Source organism: Chiloscyllium plagiosum, unplaced genomic scaffold (assembly GCF_037043375.1).
Source record: "Chiloscyllium plagiosum isolate Xiang-an unplaced genomic scaffold, Cpla_swu_hap1 HiC_scaffold_12, whole genome shotgun sequence".
NCBI classification, from domain to species: domain Eukaryota; kingdom Metazoa; phylum Chordata; class Chondrichthyes; order Orectolobiformes; family Hemiscylliidae; genus Chiloscyllium; species Chiloscyllium plagiosum.
The window spans coordinates 21,749,369-21,770,284 of NW_028270150.1; the positions used below are offsets into that span (position 1 = coordinate 21,749,369).

The following is a 20,916-nucleotide window of genomic DNA, read 5'->3' on the forward strand; positions in this document are numbered from 1 at the left end:
AGGTTGTAGATAATTATAGTTGGGCAGTGACAAACAGTCCATTGTCAGTACAGAACTTGCACAGTGCTGAAAAATGTTGAGAGTGTGTGGCTGGAAAAGCACAGCAGGTCAGGCAGCATCCGAGGAACAGGAGAATCAAGGTTTTGGGTGTAAGCCCTTATTCAGTAATGAGGGAAAAACTCATTCCTGATGAAGGGCTTATACCCAAAACATCAATTCTCCTGCTCCTCGGATGCTGCCTGACCTGCTGTGCTTTTCCAGCACAACACTCTCAACTCTGACCACCAGCATCTCCGGTCCCCACTCTCTCTGATTGCTGAGAAAAGACATATTATCAAAGCTTTTCATCTCACACTCATCAAGACAATTCACAAGAAACATCAACACAAGGGCAAACAAGGATTTATGCTGCAAGAGAGATAACTGCCGATTGATTGGCGAGTAGCCTCTGATTATGTAAGTCATTGCCATGGAGAATGCACCCAGTAGATTTGATTGACAGTTAACTGCTGGGCTTTGTTTAAATTTTAAAAGAGGCAAGCTCTTTCTAACTGGTCAGGAACCTGCCCTGAGATATGAACCAGCAATTTGCTGCAGCAAAAACAGAAATGCTGGAGAACAAAGAACAAGAACAAATAAAATTTACAGCCCAGGAACATGCCCTTCAGCCCTCCAAGCCTGAGCTGATCCAAATCCACTGTCTAAACCTGTCGCCCAATTCCTAAGCATCTGTATCCCTCTGTTCCCCACCTACTCATGCACCTTAAATTAATCTACCGTGCCTGCCTCTACTTCCTCTGCTGGCAATGCGTTCCAGGCACCTACCACCCTCTGTGTGATGTAATTGCCACATGTGTCTCCCTTAAACTTTTCACCTCTCACCTTGAAAGCATGACCTCTCGTTACTGAATCCTTCACTCTGGGACAAAGCTTATCCCTACCCTGTCTATGCCCTTCATGATTTTGTAAACCTCAATCAGTCCCACCTCAATCTCCTTTTTTCTAATGAAAATAAATGTAACCTACTCAACCTGTCTTCATAGCTAGCACCTTCCATACCAAGCAACATCCTTGTAAACCTTCTCTGCACCTTCTCCAAAGCGTCCACATCCTTTTGGTAATGTGGTGACCAGAACTGTACACAGTATTCTAAATGCAGCCGTACCTATGTATTGTACAATTTTAACATGACCTGCCAGCTCTTATATTCAATACCCCGTCCTATGAAGGCAAGCATACCATATGCCTCCTTGACCACTCTATGCAGCAACCTTCAGGGTACAATGGACCTGAACTCCCAGATCTCTCTGCTCAATCTACTTTTCCCAAGGCTCTTCCATTTACTGTATAATTCACCTAGAATTAGACTTCCCAAAATGCATCACCTCAAATTTGCTTGGATTGAACTCTATCTGCCACTTCTCCACCCAACTCTCCAGTCTATCTATATTCTTTTGTATTCTTTGACGGTCCCTTATGCTTTCTGCTACTCCCATCAATCTTTGTGTCATCTGCAAACTTGGTGATCATACTAAAAGTGCTCTCTTCCAGATCATTTATGTATATTACAAACAACAGTGGCCCCAGCACTGACCCCTGTGAAACACCACTGGTCACCTTTCTCCATATTGTGAAACTCACTTCAACTACTACTCTCTGTCTCCTGTTGCTCAACCAGTTCTTTATCCACCTAGCTAGAACACCCTGCACATCATCTTCACTTACTCCATTAGTTTACCATGGGGAACCTTATCAAATGCCTTGCTAAAATCCATGTATATGACATCTACAGCCCTTCCTTCATCTATCAACTTGGTCACTTCCTCAAAGAACTCTATTATGTTGGTAAGGCATGATCTCCACCGCACAAAACCATGTTGCCTATCTCTGATAAGCCCAATCTTTTCCAAATATAAATAGATTTTTTCCCTCAGTACATTCTCCAGCAACTTTCCCACCACTGACTGGTCTGTAGTTACCCGGAATATCCCTACTACCCTTCTTATATAGGGGGACAACATGAGCAACCTTCCAGTTCTCCGGCACCTCACCTGTTTTTAAGGATGCCACAAAGATATCTGTCAGCGTCCCAGCTATTTCCTTTCTCACCTCCCTCAGCAACCTGGGATAGATCCATCCAGTCCTGGGGATTTGTCCACCTTAATAGCTTCTAGCCTACCCAACACATCTTCCCTACTTATGTCAACGTGATCCAGAGTAATCAAACTCTATCTCTAATCTCAACATTCATCATGTCCCTCTCCTCAGTGAACACTGATGCAAAGTAATCATTCAGAATCTCACCCATTCTCTCAGGTACGACACACAGCCTTCCTTCATTATCCTTTAGTGGACCGATCCTTTCCCTAGTTATCCGCTTGCTTCTTATATAAGAATAAAATGCTTTGGGATTCTCCTTAATTCTGCTCGCTAAAGCTATTTCACGACTCCTTTTAGCCCGCTTGATTCCTCATTTAAGACTTGTCCTACTCTTCTGATATTCCTCCAGGGCCCATTCTGTTCTTAGCTGCCTGGACCTTATGTACGCTTCCCTTTTCCTCTTGGCTAGTCATACAATTTCTCCTGTCATCCACGGTTCACGAATCTTGCCTTTTCTATCCTTTGTCTTCAACAGTTCATGCCTATCCTGCACTATCTTTAACCTATCTTTGAAAGCCTCCCACATATCAAATGTGGACTTGCCTTCAAATAGCTGTGTCCAATCCACATTTCCTAGCTCCTGCCTAATTTTGATATAATTGGCCTTGGCCCAGTTTAGTACTCTTCCCTTAGGACCACTCTCATCTTTGTCTACGAGTATTCTAAAACTTACAGAATTGTGGTCACTGTTCCCAAAGAAATCCCGCACCACAACTTCTACCACCTGGCCTGGCTCATTCCCCAACACCAGATCCAATGTGGCCCCTTCCCTCGTCGGACTATTGACGTTCTGCTCTAGAAAACTCTCGTGGACGCTTGTTACAAATTCTGCCCCATTCAGACCTCTGACACTAAGTGTATCCCAGTCAATGTTGGGAAAATTAAAATCTTCCATCACCACCATCATGTTGCCTCTGCACCTTTCCATAATCTGTTTACCTATTTGTTCTTCTACCTCACGCTCACTGTTGGGAGGCCTGCAATACAGCCCCAACGATGTGACTGCACCCTTCTTATTTCTCAGCTCCCCCCATAATGCCTCACTACTCAAGCCCTCCATAATGTCCTCCTTTAGCACAGCCGTGATATCATCCCTGACCAGCAATGCTACTCCTCCCCCCTTTTATTTCCCTCCCTGTCCTGTCTGAAGCATCTATATCCTGGAACATTTAGTTGCCAATCATGCCCTTCCTTCAACCAAGTCTTTGTGATTGTAATAATGTCACACTCCTAGGCACCAATCCAAGCCCTAAGTTCATCTGTCTTACCTACTATACTCCTTGCATTAAAGTATATGCACTTCAGGCTTGCCAGTTCTTTTGCATTCATCTGCTCACTGCCTACTCTTCCACTTATTAATGCTAACTTCATGATTTCCACCTCACTATCTACTTGTCTTTACTTCTGGTTCCCAGCCCCTGCCACATTAGTTTAAAACCTTCCCAACAGCAGTAGCAAAAACTCCCCTAAGGACATTAGTTCCAGTCTGGTTCAGGTATAGACCGTCCAATTTGTAATAGTCCCACCTTCCCCAGAACCAGTCCCAATGTCCTACAAATTTGAACCCTTCCCTCCTACACCATCCCTCAAGCCACATGTTCATCCTGCCTACTCTTTCATTTCTGTGCTGTCTAGAACGTGGCACTGGTAGTAATCCCAGTTTGAAACTCACCAAGTCTGGCAGCATCTGTCGGAGAAAATAGAGTTAACATTCCGAGTCATCAGAAATCAGCAAATTGCTGTCATCTACTTTGTTCAGTTGAAACAGTCGCAGTGTGTGTACATATTTTTCTTGTCTGCGGTGAATAAGGTCCTGTTTGTTGATATATGTAGCTTCCAAATCACACAAATACCCGACAACACAGTGAGCCCAGATGAGAATCTGAAATTGGTTGTCAGCACAATTCTTTGCAATGTCATGGTGGTCCAGCAAATGTTATCCAATTGCAGAATCACATATAATGTCAGACACTCTGTTACGAGTTTTGTAAACAGGAGCTTGGGAATGTATGGTCAGTGCTTTACTTGTTGCAAACAGCCTGACAAATTTGCTGTTTGGTATGATCCACTAGTTTTTGGGATATTGTACCTGGCATAACACCAGTACTGAAATTTACATGCCAGATTACTCAATTATGGGATAGTCAGAGCATCTTTCTGGTTTCATGATGGCATTCCATTTGTGGTGTACCCCACTTGTATTGGTCCTGTGATGTAATATTGTGAAACAGCTGGCTTCATGTGTTGCTCAGATTTTGGAGATACCTTACCCTTCCAGGGTAATCTGAGGTAGACTTGGCACTTTTCAGGAACTAGAATGATCAACTTAGTGCCTTTCATGAGTTTGTATGATTGATACTGAGAAATGGTCTGACCAGTATAGGCATTATCGCACAGGGTGACTTTAATATGCCTTGTTTCAGCATCAAGTTTGCAGGGTGAGCAAATGGCTTGGGACTTATTTGTGAATTTCCACATAAAGCCAAGCTTACAGTCCATGAAAATGTAACAATCCTAACATGTATACCGACTAGTGAAGTGCAGTAGAACATTGTAGAAAACCTCTTGGCAGATTTCTCAATAAGGAGGTTAAGGAAATCCAGGATAGACCCCACTTGGAGTCCTGTGAGCAGATCTGGGCACCACACCTCAGGATGGATATATTGGCCTTAGAGAGAGTACAATGTAGGTTTACAAGAGTGTTATGTGGAATTCAGGGATTTAGTTATGAGGTGAGATTATACAAATTAGGCATATATTCTTGAGAATTTCGTAGGTTAAGGGGGTGTCTGATCAAAGTCTTCAAGATACTAACAGGAAAAGATAGGGTAGATAAATTATTTCCACTGCTTGGAGATTCTAGACCCATGCTGGAAGACTGGAGGTTGGCAAATGTGGTGCCACTGTTTAAGAAGGGCGGTAAAGACAAGCCAGGGAACTATAGACTGGTGAGCCTGACCTTGGTGGTGGGCAAGTTGTTGGAGGGAATCCTAAGGGTCAGGATGTACATGTATTTGGAAAGGCAAGGACTGATTCGGGATATTCAACATTTGCTTTGTGCGTGGGAAATCATGTCTCACAAACTTGATTGAGTTTTTTGAACAAGTAACAAAGAAGATTGATGAGGGCAGAGCAGTAGATGTGATCTATATGGACTTCAGTAAGGCGTTCGACAAAGTTCCCCATGGGAGACTGACTAGCAAGGTTAGATCTCATGGAATACAGGGAGAACTAGCCATTTGGATACAGAACTGGCTCAAAGGTAGAAGACAGAGGGTGGTGGTGGAGGGTTGTTTTTCAGACTGGAGGCCTGTGACCAGTGGAGTACCATAAGGATCAAAAATGCTCTCTACTTTTTGTCATTTACATAAATGATTTGGATGCAAGCATAAGAGGTACAGTTAGTAAGTTTGCTGATGACACCAAAATTGGAGGTGTAGTGGGCAGCGAAGAGGGTTACCTCAGATTACAACAGGATCTGGACCAGATGGGCCAATGGGCTGAGAAGTGGCAGATAGAGTTTAATTCAGATAAAGGCATGGTGCTGCATTTTGGGAAAGCAAATCTTAGCAGGACTTATACACTTAATGGTAAGGTCCTAGGGAATGTTGCTGAACAAAGAGACCTTGGAGTGCAGGTTCATAGCTCCCTGAAAGTGGAGTCACAGGTAGATAGGATAGTGAAGAAGGCGTTTGGTATGCTTTCCTTTATTGGTCAGAGTATTGAGTACAGGAGTTGGGAGGTCATGTTGCAGCTGTACAAGATATTGGTTAGGCCACTGTTGGAATCTTGCGTGCAATTCTGGTCTCCTTCCTATCGGAAAGATGTTGTGAAACTTGAAAGGGTTCAGAAAAGATTTACAAGGATGTTGCCAGGATTGGAGGATCTGAGCTACAGAGAGAGGCTGAACAGGCTGGGGCTGTTTTCCCTGGAGCGTCGGAGGCTGAGGGGTGACCTTATAGAGGTTTACAAAATTATGAGGGGCATGGATAGGAGAAATAGACAAAATCTTTTCCCTGGGGTGGGGGAGTCCAGAACTAGAGAGCATAGGTTTAGGGTGAGAGGGGAAAGATATAAAAGAGACCTAAGGGGCAACATTTTCACGCAGAGGGTGGTACGTGTATGGAATGAGCTGCCAGAGTATGTGGTGGAGGCTGGTACAATTGCAACATTTAAGAGGCATTTGGAGGGGTATATGAATAGGAAGGGTTTGGAGGGATATGGGCCGTGTGCTGGCAGGTGGGACTAGATTGGATTGGGATATCTGGTCTGTTTCCATGCTGTACACCTCTATGACTCTATGACTCTATGAGCCAGAACATTCAGGAGAGTTGTTTGGAAGCTCTTCTACAAACAGAAGGAGGAAGCCATTTGGAAGTCTCTTCCACAAATGGTAGATGGTGCAGGGTCAATTTTAATTTTAAATCCGAGGTCTAAGCAAAGATATTAAGGAATATCAGCCAAAGGTAGGAATGTGGACTTAGGCCACAGTTCAGTCATAATGTTGTCATTCATCTTGAGATGACTAGAATACAAAAGCAGGGATGTACTTCTGAGGCTTTATAAGATTCTGATCAGACCACATTTAGAATATTGTGAGCAATGTTGAGCCCCATATCTCAAGAATGATGTATTGGACCTGGATCAGGTCCAGAGGAGACACATGAGAATGACCCCAGAAAGAAAGGCTTAACATATGAGGCATGTTTGAGGGTTCTGGGACTGTACCCGATACAGTTTAGAAGGATAAGGAGGGATCTGATTGAAACTTTCAGAAGATTGAACATTCTGGACAGAATGGACGTTGGCAGGAGAGATGAGAACCTGAGGGCACAGCCACAGAGTAAAGGGAAGACTTTTTGGAATGGAGATAAAGAGCAACTTCTTCAGCCAGGAAGTGGTGAATCTGTGGAATTAATTGCTACAGAAGGCTGTGGAGGCCAGGTCATTGAGTATATTTAAAACAGAGATAGATAAGTTCTTAAGTACCAAGGGAATAAAACTTATGCAGACAAAGTGGGAAAATGGGGTTGAAAAATCTATCAGCCATGATTGATTGATGGAGCAGACTTGATGGGCTGAATGGCCCATACCCTATATGTTATGGTCTTATCCCATTGAATGATGCTACAGCCTCGAGGAGCTGAATGGTCTACCAATCTTCCAATGTCCTTCTGAAAGGGAGCTTACTTAACTGCTCCATTTCACTTGAATTTTGAGAACAGTGCAATATTAAAAAGGTCAGAAAATGTGCCTTTTTTTCAGCAATAGTCAATAACAGTTAAGTAAGGAAACACATAAAAATTGTTGTGGTTGGCTTCATTAAGTGATTTTTGCTTCTGAATTATTTTACTACTTCTCATTAACTTTGTTTTGGTTACTTCCTAATTCTAATACATTAATATTTTATTGCAGATTAAGAAACTCATTAAGTCATTTATTAGACGACAAGAAACGATTAACCTGGTGGTTGTGCCATGCAACGTTGACATAGCAACCACAGAAGCTCTGAAAATGGCAAAGGAAGTGGACCCTTCTGGAGAGAGGACTCTGGGTAATTAAAATAAAAAATGTCCGTGTAGCCATGATGATACTGAGACAGTTTTAAATAAAATCCCATTAGTTGCATTATTCACAGGGAAAAGAGGTTTGGGTGGGTTATTCTTCGGAGGGTTGGTATGGACCTGTTGGAAAAAAGAAAAACAAAACAAAGAAAGAAAAAAAAATTAAATAAATCCTGAACACATTTGCTCAATCATCAGATATATTGGAAATAAAAGCTATTGAATTTTTGGGCCTTAAAAGAATGAAAGAATTTGGGGATACTGAGAAAATTGTAGGGTTTTTAAAATTTATTCATGGAATGTAGGCTTCATGGCTAGGCCTGCACCTATTGTACGGCCCCTGTTGCATTTGAAGATGGTCCTTCTTGAACCACAGCAGTCCTTGGGTTGTTGGAACACCCACAGCGGGAGTTCCAGGATTTTAATCCATTGACACTGAAGGAGCAACAAAACATTTCCAAGTCAGGATTCAGAGTGGTTTGGAATGGAGCTTGCAGGTGGTAATTTCTCTGCCACCTTTGTCCTTCTAGATGGGAGTAGTTGTGGGTTTGGAAGGCACTTCTAGGATTCTTATTGAATTAAGAGGTCAGTTATCATCTTTTTGAATGTTGAAAGTACTGAGTCCCACTCTTAGTTGTTATGTTCATGTGAAAATGGGCAGAACCGAGATCAAATTGGATCGTTTCTTGCCAACGAATAAGAATCAGGGCCATCACAGTATGTGAAGAGAAGTAGGTAGGTAGACATATAGGAAGACCAAACGCTTTGTCCTGACACAAACGATTGAAATGCAGCACTTTTATTTTGTGCCACCACATTAATTAAAGTTAAACATCACACAACACCAGGTTATAGTCCAACAGGTTTATTTGGAAGTAGAAGCTTTCGGAGTGCTGCTCCTCCATCAGATAGGATGATCCTGCTCCACAACCACCTGATGAAGGAGCAGTGCTTTGAAAGCTAGTACTTCCATATAAACCTTTTGGACTATAACCTGGTGTTGTGTGATTTTTAACTTTGTCCACCCCAGTCCAACAGCCGCACTTCCTCATCATATTAATTAAAGTTGTACGATGATCATCAATGCTATATGCAGCCCCACAGATCAGTATAGATGATGTGATTTTATGCCTTTGAAAATCACAATTCACCATGAAAATACTTCAGTTTCCTCATGGAACACACTCTGAATCATTATTTTAAGAAAGAAGTCAGTCTGTTTAAAATATGGACACAGTGGCTTCACCCATTAAACTACTTTAGCATGTTAATATCACTAGTACAATTATAATAGTGTAATATTTACAGTTGATAGTTTAATTGCAGAGATCGTGAGATCAGTTCCCATCCTAGCAGATTTTGTCATTGAATTCACTAAATTTCAAATGTTTTGTATCTATATTTTAAAAAAATAAAGTTTGAAAATTTACCCAGGATATTAGACACTCTAATGTAGAACTCTGCAGGAGGTGTAGGATTTTTGTTTGATTTGTTTGAATGGATGGACAATCCTCTTGGGCCCACTGACATCAGCACTGAAAGCTTGTGTACTTGCTCCTGGCCAAGGAACCCCAGAGACAAATGCAAACAGCACACACTCGTTGGTGTATAGCTGAACACAACTGGGTCATGTTGCAAATGGATCTGAAAGAGTTAATATTGAGGAGTGCAATAAGCACCACCCACTTTGTAGACCACCTCAAAGTCTGTGCAAACAATGTCACTCACAGAGTCAAAGAGCTGTAGAGCACAGCAACAGACCATTTGTTCCAGCTCACCCTTGCCGACCAGATATTCTAAATTAATCTAGTCCCATTTGCCAGCATTTGGCCCATAGCCTCTAAACCCTTCCTATTCATATACTCATCCAGATGCCTTGTAAATGTTGTAACTGTACCAGCCTCCACCACTTCCTCTGGCAGCTCATTTCATACATGTAATACCCTCTGTGTGAAAAAAGTTGCCCCTTAGGTTCCTTTTAAATCTTTCCCCTCTCACCTTAAACCTATGCCCTTTGGCTTTAGACTCCCCTACCCTGGGAAAAAGACTTTGGCTATTCACCATATCCATGCCCCTCATGATTTTATAAACTTTTATAAACTTTTATAAGCTTCTTTAACACCCCCCCCCCCCCAGCCTCTGATGCTACAGGGAAAATAGCCCTAAGCTATTTAGCCTCTCCCAATAGTTCACACCTTCTAACCCTGGCAGCATCCTTGTAAATCTTTTCTAAACCCTTTCAAGTTTCATAACATCTTTCCTATAGCAGGGAGAACAGAATTAGATTAGATTAACTACATTATGGAAACAGGCCCTTTGACCCAACAAGTCCATACCGACCCTCCGAAGAGTAACCCACCCAGACCCATTCCCCACATATACCCCTGACTAATGCACCTAACACTACAGGCAATTTAGCAAGGCCAATTCACCTAACCTGCACATCTTTGGAATGTGGGAGGAAACCGGAGAACTCAGAGGAAATCCACGCAGACACAGGGAGAATGTGCAAACTCTACACAGTCAGTCGCCCAAAGCTGAAATCGAACCCGGGTTCCTGGCGCTGTGAGGCAGTATTCCAAAAGTGGCCTCACCAATGTCCTGTACAGCCACAGCATGATGTCCCGACTCCTGTACATATCGAATCAACTATTAACTAGCTGCTAACATACTCTGAACTATATCTCATTAACTGCAAGAGATTCTTCATGCTAGTCCAGGAAGTGGTTTCCTCTAGTCCAGTATGACTGAGCATGGGCTGCACTTAAAGAGGAAGGCAGCATCAACTTTCATAATGAACAGCAGCTCACACAGTCCAAAAAGCTGTCATGACCCTACAACAGATGGGACAAGAGAGGAATTCACACTTGAACAATAATAACTAATGCAACAGCAAAGTGACATTGTTTTCTCATCAATTCTCAACACACAATTGTTGGGATTGCAGGTATTCTAACCAAACCTGACCTGGTTGACAAGGGAACAGAAAGCAACGTGGTGGATATTGTACAGAACCTTGTTGTGGAGCTGAAGAAGGGTTACATGATTGTCAAGTGCCGTGGACAACAAGACATTAATGACCAACTGTCATTGAGTGAAGCAATAGAGAAAGAGAGGAGGTTTTTTGAAGACCATGAGGACTACAGGTAAAACCAAAAACAATAAAGAACTTCTGTCATGTCAAGATCTTGAATTAAATCTATCTATATTCTCTCCAGCACCACGTCCCTTTAACATCTCAACCCTGTGCTCTCTGGTGAACACATACTCCCACTCTAATAACGTTTTGATTTTAAAATATTTGTCCTTCTATTCAAATGCTTCCATCGCTTGAGGATCTGAGGTCTGGAATTGTCTCTGTAAACCTCGCTCCCTGTCTCTTTTCTCTTTAATAAGATTCCTTAAAATGTAAGTTTTGACCAAGATTTTCATCACCAGCCCTAATATTTCACAATATAGTCAATGTCAAAATTGAGATACTTTCTGCGATGCTTCTTGGAATATATTACTACATTAAACATTCTCTATACATTTAAGTTGATGTTCTTCTAATTCAGAATATGTCTCTCCTGTATTTTTATTGCCTTACTTGGACTCTTTCTTTGTTCTTCCTTCATTTCCTGCCTTCTTCTCACTATTATATTCTAGCTTCCCTCCAATAAGTAGGAGCTTTATAATGTCCAGGATCGTCACCCAAAATCAATATTGTTTTGCTGTTATGGCTTCCCAATCTTCACTTTGAGAACATCATAAGGTCTTGCACCAGTAGAAGGAAGGCCCATTACCATTTCCACAGGTCAACAATAGATAACTGATGATGATGCCGCTCCTTTACCAAGATTATGCTGTCCTTGGCATTTTTTTCAGGGAGGAGAAAGTGAGGTCTGCAGATGCTGGAGATCAGAGCTGAAAATGTGTTGCTGGAAAAGCGCAGCAGGTCAGGCAGCATCCAGGGAACAGGAGAATCGATGTTTCGGGCATAAGCCCTTCTTCATTTTTTTTAGGGAGGTCATGAAAGTGGCGATTCTGAAAAATCGAGGTTTGAAGGGTTTTAGGGGCAATTTGATTATAGCTAACAGATACCGCCTCAGGTAAAAGGCTTTCAAGTTTAAAACAATCCTCGTACAATGAAAAGGGAGTGGCCAGGGCTCCCAGCTGAGCTTTTCTCTGGTTTGGTCTGGTTTGGTTTTAGTTCCCAGTTTTAATCTCCTTGTAACCATGTCCTGTATTGGTTATCTGATCATATTCATTCATCTTGATTTACATCGTCAGTTCGTGACCTTATTCCAAAACAATTTTGCTTCCATGTGTTTGTGTTCCTGGAAATGGCCCACCATATGGCTAATTTGTGCAATTTCTTGCCCGTTAGACCTCTTTTGGATGATAATAAGGCCACCATCCCATGCTTGGCTGAAAGGCTCACGACAGAGCTTGTGGCACACATCTTGGTAAGCTTTTGTCACATATTTTATGGTTCAATTTCCAGCGGTTACATCAGTTACTTCCACATGGGATTTTGTACATTGTTGATCACGTTCTTGTGTTTTTTTTAAGAAATCATTGCCCGAATTATCAAAGGACATTGAAGAGAAACTGTCTGCAACAACCAAAGACTTGGAACGATATGGAGAGGGAGTTCCAGACACTGCCCATGAGAAAACAACTTTCTTGATTCAGGTTGGTTTTGCAACTGTTAAATCCTACAAGGATTGAAAAGTATCCAAACTAACAATGAGAAATGGCTAATGTGATTCTAATGGGCATCCCCAAATTAGATCTGAACCCTGACATCAGGGATTCCATCGAACATTAACAAGGCAAAACCTACACCACTTCATATAAGTCCAGTAGCAGAAAAAAATTAAACCAAGGTCAAACACTCCTTAAAACAAGGCTTCCTCAACTTCAATCAATCACAGGAACCAGATATTGCTGCACCAATATACTATACTTCCAGACAGCTGAAGTCCAGTCCATCTGTGGGATTCCTGGTAGAATTGTAGCTTTGATCCCCAAACAGAAAGCTTATTTTAGTTTTAGTGCTTTAATCACAGCTGCTTCACAAAAGGCGTACATCCAAGTTTATTCAAAAGCAGGAATCTGGCCTCCTTGTACAGAGGCTGCTAACTTTGGATAATATCTGGAGATTTTGTCATATGACATTCCTCCAACCTCCAACCTCCAACCTCCAACCTCCCCTTCCCACCGGCCAACTCAACAACGAGACCTACTTCACTAATATTTCTATAATGAATATTCCAATGTGCAAAGAAAGTGGGGAAAACAAACATTTTTCAAAACTTGCTATGTTTCTTGACCCCAAAGCTGCCTTCAAAGTGGGACCTGATGTGAATCATTCTGGACCAATGATAGGAACAGACGCTCCTCATGCTGGTGGTGCCTGCCATTGGTTGACAAATTAACAAGCTTCCTCTGGACTTTGCATACTGAGGAGTTAGTGGTGGAGGCCCCATGCTTGTGAGTCAGAAGAGGATATCTCTCCCCTGACCTGATCCATCACCACTTTCATAAATCCTGCCCCACCAGGTCTTGTGCAATATGGGCACTGCTTAGATAGGGGAATCTGCAATGTGTGAATCTGCATTACTGCATGCAATTCTGCTTGCCCTGTCATAAGAAGGATGTTGTTGACTTGGAAAGTGTACAGAAAAGATTTGCAAGGATGTTACTGAGACTGGAAGGTTTGAGTTATAAGGACAGGTTGGATAGGCTGGGACTTTTATTCCCTAGATCGTATGAGGCTGAGGGGTCACCTTTATAGTGGCTTATAAGATCATGAAGGGCATGGATAAGGTGAATAACCAAGGTCTTTTCCCCAGGGTAGGGGAGTCCAAAAACAGAGGGCATAGATTTGAGGTGAGAGGGGAAAGATTTAAAAGGGACCTGAGGGATAACTTTTTCACACAGGATGTTGCATATATGGAACGAGCTGTCAGAGGAAGTGGTAGAGTTGGTTACAATTGCAACTTTTAAAAGACATTTGGACAGATGCGTGGATACGAGAGGTTTAAAGGGATATGGGCCAATCATTGGAAACAGGACTAGGATACCTGGTCAACATGGATGGTTGGGCTGAAGGGCCTGTTTTCATGCTGTATGACTCTATGTCACTGTTCCATCATACGTTGTCACTCTGCAAACCTGTTTTATTCATCATGCACGTTTAATAACTGTTAGCATTACAAGGTTGTAAAGAAATGTCTCCATGTCCACAGAAGTCAAAGTGGTTCACTATTTCATGTTTCATCAAATTAGATTAGAGATTAGATTATATTACAGTGTGGAAACAGGCCCTTCGGCCCAACAAGTCCACACCGACCCGCCGAAGTAAAACCCACCCATACCCCTACATTTACCCCTTATCTAACACTACGGGCAATTTAGTATGGCCAATTCACCTGACCCTGCACATCTTTGGAGTGTGGGAGGAAACCGGAGCACCCGGAGGAAACCCACGCAGACACGGGGAGAACGTGCAAACTCCACACAGTCGGTCGCCTGAGGCAGGAATTGAACCCGGGTCTCTGGCGCTGTGAGGCAGCAGTGCTAACCACTGTGCCACCGTGCCACCCACAATTAAACACATCCCCAGTGCAATCACTCTCCACAGTTGCATTAACGCAGAGATATGAGCAACTAGTGATCACCATTGCTCACTGCTTTGTATTTTGTTCACAGAAACTCAATGATTTTGGTCAAAACCTCAGGAGTTTAGCTTCAGGTGAGGAACCTGATGATTGCATCAATGAGGAGAGGTGCTACACAAAAGTGCGGAATGAGTTTGAAAACTGGAAACATCAGCTCGACAGAGTAAAACATCAGTGTGAGTGCTTGGGGTGAACAATTGTGTCGTGACTCCTTTCAGTGCCAAGCAGGGCTTTTGATTGAAAACTGGACAAAAACTGCTGTTAAAACTATCTCCTGGGTTACTGAACTGTAGATTCATGTAGCTTATACACTTTAATCCTCCTTTTAATTTGTAATGATTCATGTTAAAACAAACCAGCATTCAAGCCATGTTTGAACAGATTTAAGGTTCATTTGTTACAAGTTATTGCTGAAGGTTCTGTTCATATGAAAAGATTAAGTTATTAACAAGAAAACACAGGTACAAGATTAAAACATATTACACAAAAAGAATACTTAAAAGAAACAGTCCCAATAATTCTCGATGGTCTAACTCTGGTGTCCATTATTCTAAGTTCCGTCTGACTTGAAGTTGAGAAGTTAACATTTGAAGTAAAGTGTGCTGAGTCCCTTTGAAGTTCTACCTGATGTCTGCTATTTCATCGTAAACTGTGAATTCTTACACCTCCATTGCCTGTTTGGAAACACCTGGTATTTAAAGGGTCTTTACATGTCTCTCTGCAATTCGCTTCAATCTTATAGCTGGATCGTCAGCTGACTGGTAGCAGGCATGCTTTTAGTTTTTTTGCCTAGTTCCAGTCAGTTAATCCTTTTTTTGAACAGTGGTTTTCTTTTCCCGAAAAATACCAAACTGTAATTATACAATTGTGATACTATCATGATGATCAGGTTGGATCAGACTAGACGCAGAGTGAAGAAACTCATTGATGCAGAGGGCTGTGGAGGCCAAGTCACTGAGTGTATTTAAGACAGAGATAGATAGGTTCTTGATTGTTAAGGGGAGAAGGCAGGAAAATGGGATTGAGAAACATATCAACCATGGTTGAGTCTGCTCTACCATTCAATGAGCTGAATGGCCTAACTCTACTCCTATACCTTATGGTCATCTCCATGGTTCTTTGTTTTTTGTTACATTCCTTCACAACTGTCTTTTGTCCAAGTATCTATCAACATCAAAGATTGTTGCTTTGCTCTGCCTCACACATCTATCCCTTAGACACATGTCAAGCTTTCTTGGTTGTCCAAGGATATATTCTCCATTCTGATGATTGTTTGGCCTTTGTGTTTTACATTTCAATTGAAGGAGAACAGAGGTCTGTGTTTCTCTTTTAGAGATCAAACTATAAGCAGTAGGACAATTTGTCCTGCCGTACATCTCACAATGTGTTTTGTGTTTCTGTTTCTTTCTCTGTCTGTTTCATTACCTCATTGCATGTTGTTGGAGGCTTAAAGTCAGAGAGTCATAGAGATGTACAGCATGGAAACAGACCCTTCAGTCCAACTCGTCCACGCTGACCAGATACCCAAACTAGACCCACCTGCCAGCACCCGGCCCATATTACTCCAAATCCTTCCTATTCATATACCCATCCAAATGCCTTTTATTGGTTGCAATCATACTTGTCTCCACCACATACTCTGGCAGCTCAGTCCATACACATATTACCCTCTCCGTGAAAACGTTGCCCCTCAGGTCTGTTTTATGTCTTTCCCCACTCACCCTAAACCTATGCCCTCTAGTTCTGGACTCACCCACCCCAGGGAAGAGACTTTGGCTATTTACCCTATCCATGCCCCTCATGATTTTATAAACCTCTATAAGGTCACCCCTCAGCCTCCAACGCTCCATGGAAAACAGCCCTAGCCTAATCAACCTCTCCCTATAGCTCAAATCCTCCAACCCTGGCAACATCCTTGTAAATCTTTTCTGAACCCTTTCAAATTTCACAACATCCTTCCGATAGGAAGCAGACCAGATTTGCAGGCAGTATTCTGAAAGTGCCTTAACCAATGTCCTGTACAGCCACAACATGACCTCCCAACTCCTGTACTCAATACTCTGACCAATAAAGGAAAGCATACCAAACACCTTCTTCACTATCCTATCTACCTGCGACTCCACTTTCAAGGAGCTATGAACCAGAACTCCAAGGTCTCCTTGTTCAGCAATACACCCCAGGACCTTATGATTAAGTATATAAGTCCTGCTAAGATTTGATGTCCTATTCCTAATTCTTGTGGTCCTTTGCAATTTCTACTGGTGTGTCAGGAATGTAACATATGTGGTATGAATGTTCTTTTGGTTTATTTCAGTTTGGAAAATTCTTAAATGCCCGTGAAACACTTTGGGACCATTGGGATACCTTCTGGGGAAGGTGGGACCTGTACATGAAGGACGTGTTGCACCTGAACTGGAGGGGCTCAATTGACCTGGGTGGGAGATTTGCTCGTGTAGTTCAGAAGGGTTTAACCTAGTTTGGCAGGGGGTGTGGGAATCAGAGCCACATATCTGAGAGGGGGGCAGTGACAGGATGTAGTGAATCTGTCGGGAAGGTTTCTCACACGATGAAACAAAGGGATTAGTTAAAGTGTGTCTGCTTTAACACAAGGAGTGTCAGAAATAAGAGTGACGAACTTAGAGCAAGGACCAGTGCTTGGAACTATGATGTTGTGGCCATAACGGAGACGTGGATTTCACAGGGGCAGGAATGGTTGCTTGTTGTTCCTGGGCTTAGAACATTTAAAAAGAACAGGAGGGTGGAAAAAGAGGAGGGGGTGTAGCATTACTAATCAGGGAGTGCAGCACAGCTACAGAAATGAAGGTTGTTGAGGAAGGTTTGAACTGACTCAGTATGGGTGGAAGGTAGGAACAGCAAGGGAGCAGCCACCACATTGGGGGTTTTCTGCAGACCCCCTAATAGCAATAGAGAGATTGAAGAACTCATAGGTGGGCAGATTTTGGAAAAATGCAGATGTAGCAGGGTGGTTGTTATGAGTGATTTCAACTTTCCCAATATCGATTGGAACCTCCTAAGTGCAGATGGTTTGGATGGAGCTGTTTTTGACAGGTGTGTTCAGGAGGGTTTCCTTATTCAGTATGTAGACAGGCCAACAAGGGGAGACGCCATTTTGGATTTGGAGCTCGGCAATGATCAGGGCACATGTCAGATCTCGCGGTTGGAGAACACTTTGATGACAGTGATCACGACTGCCTCACGTTTACCATAGCCTTGGAGAGTGAAAGGAGCAGTTACCGAGGGAAGATATTTAATTAGGGAAAAGGAAATTATGACGCTATCAGACAGGAGTTGGGAATTACAGTCTGGGAGCAATTGTTCCACAGAAAGGGCACAGCAGACAGGTGGAGACTGTTTAAGGAGCAGTTGTTGTGAGTTGTTCCTCTGAGACAGGTAAGAAGGGGTAAGATTAAGGAACCTTGGATGACGAGAACAGAGGTGTTTCTCGTCAAAAGGAAGAAGGCAGCTTATGTAAGGTGGAGGAAGCAAGGATCTAGCACAGCTTTAGAGGATTACAGGCTTGCTAGAAAGGAGCTCAGAAATGGACTGAGCAGAGCCAGGAGGGTGCATGAAAAAGGCTTGGCAAGAAGGATTAGGGAGAACCCAAAGGCATTTTACTTAAACGTGAGCAATAAGAGAATGATCAGCGAGAAGGTAGGGCCAATCAGGAATAGCAGAGGGAACTTGTGCGTGGAGTCTGAGCAGAAAGGGGAAGCCCTAAATGAGTTTTTTGCTTCGGTTTTCACAAAGGAAAAGGAATTTGTTGTGAATGAGAACTTTGAGGAGCTGGGATACAGGCTTGAACAGATCAAGATTGATGAAGTTGATGTGCTGGAAATTTTGGCAAACATTAAGATTGCTAAGTCCACAGGGCCAGACCAGATGTATTCTAGGCTGCTCCGGGAAGTGAAAATGAAGGTTGCTAAGCCATTGACAAAGATCTTTGCCTCCTCACTCTCCACAGGAGTCCTACAGCAGGATTGGAAGGAGGCAAATGTTGTTCCTCTTTTCAAAAAGGGTAATAGGGAAATCCTGGCAATTGCAGACCAGTCAGTCTGGTCAGTCTGTGGTCAGCAAGATTTTGGAAAGAATTCTGAGGGATAGGATTTATGACTATTTGGCAAAGCATAGTGTGATTAAAGGCAGTCTGCATGGCTTTATGAGGGTCAGGTCGTGCCTCACAAATCATATTGAGTTTTTTGAGGAGGTGACGAGATAGGTCGACGAAAGTTGAGCAGTGGATGTGGCATATGTGAACTTCAGCAAGACATTTGATAAGGTTCCCCATGGAATGCTCATTCATAAAGTCAGGAAGTATGGGATGCAGGGAGATTTGGCTGTCTATATTCAGGATTGGTTGGCTGACAGAAGACAGAGTTGTTGTAGATGGAAAGTATTCTGTCTGGAGGTCAGTGTTGAGTGGGGTCCCGCAGGGCTCTGTTCTTAGGCCTCTGCTCTTTATAGTTATTATAAATGACTTGGATGAGGAGGTTGAGGGGTGGGTTAGTAAATTTGCCGATGACACAAAGATTGGAGATGCTGTCGATAGTATCAAGGACTATTTCAGGCTGCAGCATGACATAGACATGATGCATAGCTGGGCTGAGAAATGGCAAATGGAGTTCAACCTTGATAAATGCGAAGTGATGCATTTTGGAAGTCGAACTCTAATGCTGAATACAGGATTATAGACAGGATTCTTGGCAGTGTGGTGGAACAGAGAGATCTTGGTGTTCAAGTGCATAGATCCCTCAAAGTTGCCACTCAACTGGATAGGGTTGTTAAGAAAGCATATGGTATTTTGGCTTTGAATTAACAGGGGGATCGAGTTTAAGAGCCACGAGGTTTTGCTACACATCTAAAAGTCCCTGGTGAGACCACACTTGGAATATTGTGTCCAGTTCTGGTCACCCTACTATAGGAAAGATACAGAGGCTTTAGAGAGGTGCAAAGAAGGTTTACCAGGATGCTGCCTGGGCTGGAGGGCTTGTCTTATGAAGAGAGGTTGACTAAGCTCAGACTTTTCTCTCTAGAGAGAAGGAGGAAGAGAGGAGACCTGATCGAGGTATCAAGGTAATGAGAGGCATGGATAGAGTCAATAGCCAAAGACTTTTCCCCAGGGCAGGATTGACTGGCACAAGGGGGTCATAGATTTAAGATATTTGGAGAAAGGTATAGAGGAGACGTCAGAGGAATTGTGAATGCATGGAATGCGTTGCCAGCTGTGGTAATGGAAGCTGAGTCATTAGGGATATTTAAGCAACTGCTGGTCATGCACATGGAGGGCAGTGAGCTGAGGGGTGCATAGGTTATGTTATTTTATTTTACATTAGGATTAAACCTCGGCACAACATCATGGGCCAAAGGGCCTGTTCTGGTTCTATGTCTATTTCTATGTCTAAAGTCATAAAATCCCCTCTAGGATAAGAATGTCTTTCTTTCTGATTGATGATCTGTGATGTGACCACAATTATTAGTCTCTTGCCTATGTCCAGAGCAAAGTATATTGCTGCTAGAGTATCACACAGTGAAGTATTAAATGTCTATTAAAAATGTGGCAATTTCCAATTTATTTATTTTCAATAACAGTCTATGAGATGATGTGTGATAAGGTGATGGAATATGAGAAGGCCTACCGTGGACGGGAGTTGCCTGGGTTCATCAATTACAAAACGTTTGAGTCAATAGTGAAGCAGCAGATTGTTAAACTGCAACAACCTGCCATTCAGACATTAAAGAACGTTACCGGTGAGTCAACTGAAACATTACTCATCAAAGAATGAAATCCAAATCATTCTTCGCTTGAATCTTTCGACTTCACCAGAATGACTTATTCCCTTTTCTCTTTATTATCCTATTCTTACCTTAAATTTATCTTATGTCCTTAAGGTCCTTCTTCACTCCAGTCACTAATCAAAGGGTGTAAACTGCTCATATGCTCCCTGGCCTTGATTAATTGTTCCACTAATTTGGCCATAAGGGAAGAGAGATATCATTCTGGTGAATCTCTTTCCTTGAGTAATCTCATAATTTCCTCAGAGTTTTTTTCAGTCCTTGCGTAAAGGGACTTTCAGTTTTCTATGACATCACTATCGATGTTGCAATGTCAGCAGGAATATATGTTGAAGCAATATTGGGTCATGTATGACACAGGTTAAAGGTACTATTTGCCATTGAGAAGGCTGATACCCTGGGAAGACTAGTATCGGCGAGCACTCTGTTTGAGCCATGAGGGCTGAGAATCTGACTTAGTTTGATTCTGTTTTATGATCGCCGTAAGGGTGAGTATAAACCCTTTATTTCCTCTTAGACCAGATGACACTCAAATTTCTTTCTTTCATTATTTATTCATGTATGCTTGGGAATTGTACATCTCCAAAAATGGCGGACAACTCAAATCTCTATCACAAGAACAAAGGTTTTGATACCAGTTTTATAGATAACAACCTTCCAATTTACTATTTTGGCAAATAATTTCTAATAAAAATGTTATACTTCACTTACTC

The 20,916-nt window shown here is 42.4% G+C and overlaps 1 protein-coding gene across 1 annotated transcript in view; it reads left to right on the forward strand.

The window, feature by feature from the left end:
- LOC122555399 (interferon-induced GTP-binding protein Mx1-like) overlaps nt 1–20,916 on the forward strand; it is a 58,649-nt gene that overhangs the window by 30,060 nt on the left and 7,673 nt on the right. The window contains exons 6-11 of the mRNA XM_043701370.2: nt 7,576–7,714; nt 10,672–10,870; nt 12,094–12,172; nt 12,279–12,401; nt 14,424–14,568; nt 20,000–20,158. Coding sequence (XP_043557305.1) covers nt 7,576–7,714; nt 10,672–10,870; nt 12,094–12,172; nt 12,279–12,401; nt 14,424–14,568; nt 20,000–20,158 — 844 coding nt within the window. The remainder of the gene's footprint in view (nt 1–7,575; nt 7,715–10,671; nt 10,871–12,093; nt 12,173–12,278; nt 12,402–14,423; nt 14,569–19,999; nt 20,159–20,916) is intronic.